The sequence below is a fragment of the Columba livia genome, chromosome 14 (genome assembly GCF_036013475.1).
Source record: "Columba livia isolate bColLiv1 breed racing homer chromosome 14, bColLiv1.pat.W.v2, whole genome shotgun sequence".
Lineage (NCBI taxonomy): Eukaryota > Metazoa > Chordata > Aves > Columbiformes > Columbidae > Columba > Columba livia.
The window spans coordinates 422,539-428,793 of record NC_088615.1 but is presented as its reverse complement, the minus strand read 5'-3'; the positions used below and the strand labels follow the sequence as shown (position 1 = coordinate 428,793).

The window sequence follows — 6,255 nt, the reverse complement described above, 5'->3', positions numbered from 1 at the left end:
CCCCACCTGCCAGCCCGTCCCGGCAGCTCCTCAGCCCAAGCACCCCACGGCCCCCGGGAGCCCCGCTCGACGCAGCCTCGCAGCACCCCTGCCCAGCAGCCTGGGCAAGAAAAGAGCCAACCAGCAACACCAGTTCTTTGAAGGAACAACGTTTTTTTTAATAAAGTATACAAAGTAGTAAAACTCCTTACATGAGGCACTGTGACAGCTGTTAGGGATGATCTGGGCTCCCCCATGGGCCTCATAGTGAAACACCAACAAGCGTTGGGTGGAGACGAAGGACATGAACACGACACAGACCCACCTGCCCCACCAGCTCTGTGCACCTGCCCTCCCCGTCCCACACCAGCCAGGTTGTTCCCGCATCCTACATGCGTTCAACACCAATACCACACTGACCCGAGCGACCTGTCTGAGCGGCATGCATACAAAAAGGAAGAGTAAAAACACAACCGAACCCACAACAACAGACTTTTAAGGCTATGCATAAAACAAAATGAAGCAATAACTTTAAAGCTAGGTAGCAAGTAGCATTTGTGAAACATAAGGCTTGAGGCTTATTGATTCTTCAGAACAGGTTTATTTGCTTTTCCTTTTTAAACACCAATGTACCATTTTTCTTCCTTTGCTTGAACAGGGTTTTTATTTCCTTCTCGCAGGGATATTTAACTCAGGGAGGTTATGTTGGAGCGGCCTCCTGGGGGTGCGACGATGCGCTTGCTCGCTGAGCGAACGCCTTCATCAACCTGGGTACCTGGGAGGGGGCAAGAAAGCACCAAGGGAAGGGGGAAAAAGAAGTTAAGAGCACTGTATTCACGGGGGGGCGGTCAGGCAGCCTGGGGTCTTGCCGAAGGGCCTCCCAAGGCTGAGTGCAGCAACTGGCTCCTCTCCCACCCCAGAAACAACCCCGAGAGCAGCAGCGGCTTGAAGGTCTCTGCGGAGGCTCCTCTGCAAGCAGACCCGTGCAGCGAGAGCAGGGTCCGATGCTGCGCTGGCACCTCCATGGCCGAGTCCTCCTCGCTTCTGCTGCATGATGCAGAGGGTACAGAGCCAGCTCTGGCCCCATCCTCCAAGGGACACAGAGGGTCTCGCGCTGCCATGCTCCGCTCTTGTGCTCAGCTGGTCCCAGGCCCACTCCCAGCCACCCCAGCCCAGCGTGGCCAGTGGCCCTGTGCTCTCCTGGCCCAGCCGCCACGTGTGCTCACCTGACAGGCTGAATCCAGACTGGTGGAGGTTCCTGACAGGGGGTGTCTGCTGTGTGGGGGACCCCCTAGTTGAGCCTGCAGGGGTGCCCCCCTTGGGGGTGGTGGTCAGGTCAAACACGGGTCCGTCATACATGCCCCGGGGCACAGCGTGCATCTCCGCCATCTGGCACAGGAGAGGACAGTGACACTCCCCTGCCCTGGCAGTCTCAGGCTCCAGCGACCCTTGGCTCCCCAGTCCCAGCGCAGCAGCAGTTCACACTGGCAGCCCCGCGTCCCGCACGCCCGAGCCCTCCCCGCAGCGCTGAGGTGGGCACAGCCCCACTGCCCATGTGACGGGTCCCTGCCCTCCCGCCCTGTAGCGAGTGAAGAGCTGGTGCAAGAGGGAATCCCTCAGCATGTTCCTGCTGCTGGGATGGGAAGAACAAGGCCATTTTGCCCAGTCTCCTCATTTTTAACTCAGCACTCCTCTCCAGACTCCTGCTGCAACAGGACAGCAACAAGAGCAGGCATCACCTGCTGCTGACCCAGAGAAGCATCTGCCCCCAGTGCTGGCACACCATCACCATGGCCAGTGCTATCTACCCCGGCCTCAGCTACCCCTTGGGTTACGGTCCAGTGAGAACAGCAGAGGAAAACCAAATAGTTATTAGGGAAAAGGGCAATTTGGGCTAACGGTGTCCCAAGTCTGTCTCCTGGCATCCCTGTCTGCTCACCTTCCTCCTGGCTTTGATGCGCTTGTAGACATAGTCAGGGAAAGGGCTGCTGGGCAGGAAGCGTCCAGTCCCCTGGGTCACGTGCAGGTTCCCGTCCTCCAGCGTGATCTTGCCCTGGCATATGACAACCAGCGGGGCGCCACGTAGCTCCATCCCTTCAAAGATGTTGTATTCAGCCGCCTGCAGCAACCAGGGGATGATGGTCAGGAGGGATATAAGCGCTGCCCGCTCAGGGCTGTGTAGTCCCCACACCTCGCTCCCGAAGTCACCAGTGCAGGGAGAGGACACCGGTAACAGCCCTGCCTGCCCCAGAGGCCTCTCTTAGTTCACCAGTCCATCACACCAAGAACCCACCAGAGCCCCCAGCATGAACCAGGACCCGCTGCTTTAGGGTTTGGTGCGAGCAAGGACTCCAGCGACAGAGAAGGGCATGACCTAGGCTTGAGGTAAGGCATGAACAAAGTACACTGGCAACGCCAGGAAAAATTTGTACCTGGAAGAGGAACCCAGATAAGGAGAAATATGTGTCCTTGCTCCTGCACGGGCCAGGCTCAGGAGAAGAGCAGCACAGCAGAGTGAGAAAAGCCTCGTGCAGAGCCCAGGGCTCCCAGATATTCCACCCCCAGCCACAGCTGGCACTGCCCCGAGCCCGGACGCCGTCCCAGCTCCTGGGCAGGGCAGAGCTCCCAGCAGCCAGGGAGCCCTTAGGCGCTGCTACCACAGCCCGCCCTCCAGCGCCCCACAGGCAGCAGAGGGCTTACAGATTGGTGAGTTTTTGCCGAGACGATCTTCACTGCGTCAGGATCCCATATAACCAGGTCGCTGTCTGAACCCACTGCTATTCTCCCTTTCCGTGGGTACAGGTTGAAGATTTTTGCAGCATTAGTGCTCGTCACAGCCACAAACTGATTTTCATCCATCTTCCCTGTGGCCTGCTCAGACACAAAGAGAAACTAGTGCTCTTTTGGGGAAAGGGAAAGAGCGAGCCCCTGAAAGCAGCAGACCCGCTCCCACAACCTGGCGAGGCTGGCGAGGCCCAGACAGCCGCGGCTGATCTCGCTGTGGGCACAGGCAGACCCAGAAGTGGGGGCACAGTCACAGCTCCTGGCTGCTCACCTGGCCCCCTGACAGCTGCTGCTACCGCTCTGCCTTGTTTTGACTCCCACAGCCAGAGAGCAGACGTGCCGGTGGGGGCCCGGTTCCGCGGGGGCGAGAACACGGGCGTCCGAGGTGCCCGTCAGCCCCGCCCGCTCCGCCCTCGCCCACGCGACCTTACCACCGCCTTGTCCCAGATGATGGACATGCGCTCCTCTATGCCGTTGGTCCCTTCTGGGATCGCCGTGAAGTTGTCTTTCCCAATGGCTTTCTGCGCAGTGCTGAATGTACAGTGGGCACTTCCCGAAACCTGCAGGTCACCACTGAGGGGTGGTGGTAACAAAAGCATCATCAGTCATTCTGTGGTCAGACAACAGCAGGGACACAAGGGACGGGATCTCCCCTGGGCACAGGCAGCCCTGGCTCAGCTCTAGTTTACTCTGCACCCATTTCTACAGCCCCTCAGTCTGAAGAAGCCAGCGGAGCCGGTCCCTGCAGCTCTGCTGCGCCGTGCTGCCCGCCCGGGGCACAGACGCCATCCTGCACACCAGAGGAGTCGGCAGCTCGGCTGCCGGGGAACAGGGTGGCCTTTGTATCAAGCCAAAAGCTGTCCTTCCACATGAGACTCCAGTATTTGCACTAACACAAAGGGCAAAGACATCTCACGTCTGCTTGGGAGAGCAGCCTTTCTGCCACGTGGGGAGGAAGAGGCTCCTCCAGCCAAGGAGTGTCCCTGACAGCCCTTTTGTTGTGTCCCACCAGCTCCTGCACCCGGGGGACAGCCGCAGCACCACCACATGTAAGTCTGATGGTGGGATGAAGGGAGTGATGGCCCCAGGAGCAGCTCCCTCCAGGAGGCCCAGGAAAGCGCCAGTGCAGCATTCTACAGCAGCTGCTGCCCAACGCTGCTATCCAGAGCCCTCTGCCCAGAAAGGGCCACCAGTCGGATGAGGTTCCTGACAAGGACGGCAGAGGCAGGGCCGGGCAGAGCCAGCGCTGCCCGCGGCTCCCGGAAGCCACCAGCTGCTGCCAGGGCCTGAGGAGCCGGGGAGCAGCACCGCAAAGTCACCAGTGCCGGCCCGTTCCCAGCGTTGCCCATGCAGGGCAAGTGTCCTGGAGCACCAGGCTCCCCGATCCGGGACGGCGCAGACGCAAGGGCTCTGCTCGGGGCTCTGAACCAGCCCTAATCCACCGGTAATCTCCATCTTCCTCTGATAACTTCTGCCATATGTCTGACTGACCACACAGCCAGAGGCCCAGCCTGACGATACAACATGCTCCCTAATCTCCACCAGATTTGTCCCGGTGGAAGAAAACAAGCCGCCAGCCCAGCTGGAGCCTCGCAGCGCCTCCTCCTGCTGAGGCCTCACAGAAAACAGCACAGGAAGGTGTCAGGACCGACACCACTGGCTGCAGGAACTCAAGAGTATTCTTGCCTCTCCTTTGAGGTCTGGGGCAAACCTGAGGTGGAAGGGAAGGGTTAGAAAGCCAGTCCTGGAGCTGGGCTCACTTCTCCCTGCCATTCCCTAAGACCTGCCCCTATTGCACACAACCAGAGTGAGCAGAGGCACACCTTGCTTGTTCACCACAGCAAAATCCAGGGCGAGCTGCATATTCAGACCCCAAATGCAGCAGCATCTCTCTTAGGCCAGCCATGGCACCTGCACCGTGACACAACCCAGGGTTTGCCAACATCCCTCTGCTGACACACCTCTTGCTGAGCTCATCTCATCAGAGATGTTTCCAGTATTACCTCAAAGGTCATTTCCATTTGCAGCCCCTGGCTAACACAGACCAGTCCCCACGTGCAAAGGCGGGGTGGGAGGGTGTGCGAGTCACACGTGCGTCCCTGGCTGCTACACGTGCCTCGCCAGTGAGAGGATGGAGAATAACTGGGAAAGGTCAAAGCAAATTGCTGAAGTGCTTTTCTTGTCTGCTCTCTATTTTCAGCAAATCCCTTCCCCACCCCTTGCCTTCGGGGTGAACAAACGATCGCCACCCCTGCCAGGTGCGTGCAATCCGCCCTTACGGCCCCGCGCTCTGCGCTGCTCTGCCAGCTGGCACGCCGTGAGAACACCTCTGCTGCGACTCCACTGGTGGCGCCGCCTGCTTGTGACACCTGTCACCTCCGCACCTCTTCCTGCCCCATGGTGGCCCCGGCAGCCGTTCCCCACCCTGCACAAGAGCCTCTCAGTCCTGCGAATGCTCTCGCTGACAAGTCTGTGTTAGCTGCTCCTCATTTCTTTGCCTTCTGCAAGCATTTTAAATGGTTCATGACTACTTGCCCTGGTATTTTCCTCATGACTGATGTGAAGCTCATGGTGCCTCCCCTGTGTTCCCTCCACTCTCATCAGTCAGCTCATTAAACACCTGCAGTGAGGTGATTCAGGTCGGACTAATTTCTACGCTGCCCAGGTTCTCCTTAACCCCTTCCTTCCCTGCTCAAGGCCAGAGTCCGCGCTTCCCGCGGGCAGCATCGCCCAGCAGAGCTGCCGCTCACCTGGCCAGGAGGGAGTTGATGTAGTCAGGTGTTGTTGGGTCAGGGCTCAGAGGAGGAGAGACCACAAATGCCGCAGCCTTGGCCCAGTTCTTGCTCCAGTAGTGCGTCCCGTCGGTGCCGAGGCTGGCCGTGATGGGCTCACCAAACACCACATTGCCTGGAAAGAGGGACAGAAAGGACGCTGCTTTGGTGGTGTCTGGAGCTGTTCTCTGTTCCACAGCACTACCAACAGCCAGAGCTACGTCTGGCTGTTCCCCGCTGCCTGCTCGGACCTCAGGTGCTGGGCGGGCAGAAGGGACAGCGAGGCTCACGCTGGCGTTAGGAGGAGCCCTGCCTGTCACCAGCACAGGCACCTCCCGCTTGAGGGCACAGACGCTGCTGGTGTCACGGCACAGCCACGGAGCCGTCCCACAGAGACACCAGAGAGACCGGGGTGCTGGTGACCCGGCAGATGCTGCTTCCCAGCACCCCGGCCACGCTCCGGGGACACGAGGCCCCATTCCCGTCCTGCTGCAGCGCAGGGACGTATTGTCCCGCTGCCTTCCAGCCCGAGAGTGACAGCGGCGTCTCGGAGCTGCCCGGCAGCACCAGCACACCCAGCAGGGACAGGCGGTTGGATGTGAAGTGACAGCCGCAGCAGGGCAGCCAGACGCCAGCAGGGCCAACAGCCAAGCCTCTCACACTGTCCTTCATCCTCATCCCCTCTGCATTCTTCCTCCTTTATCCCTCGTAAATAGTTATC

The 6,255-nt window shown here is 59.5% G+C and overlaps 1 protein-coding gene across 2 annotated transcripts in view; it reads right to left on the bottom strand.

The window, feature by feature from the left end:
- Window positions 1-133: 133 nt before the first annotated feature.
- DPYSL3 (dihydropyrimidinase like 3) overlaps window positions 134-6,255 on the bottom strand; it is a 32,221-nt gene continuing 26,099 nt past the window's right edge. For both annotated transcript variants that reach the window (XM_065029366.1, XM_065029367.1), the window contains exons 9-14: window positions 5,514-5,670; window positions 3,195-3,336; window positions 2,680-2,850; window positions 1,919-2,098; window positions 1,206-1,368; window positions 134-754 (exon numbers count right to left, since the gene is read on the bottom strand). In XM_065029366.1, the coding sequence (XP_064885438.1) occupies window positions 666-754; window positions 1,206-1,368; window positions 1,919-2,098; window positions 2,680-2,850; window positions 3,195-3,336; window positions 5,514-5,670 (902 nt within the window). In that variant the 3' untranslated portion in view covers window positions 134-665. The remainder of the gene's footprint in view (window positions 755-1,205; window positions 1,369-1,918; window positions 2,099-2,679; window positions 2,851-3,194; window positions 3,337-5,513; window positions 5,671-6,255) is intronic.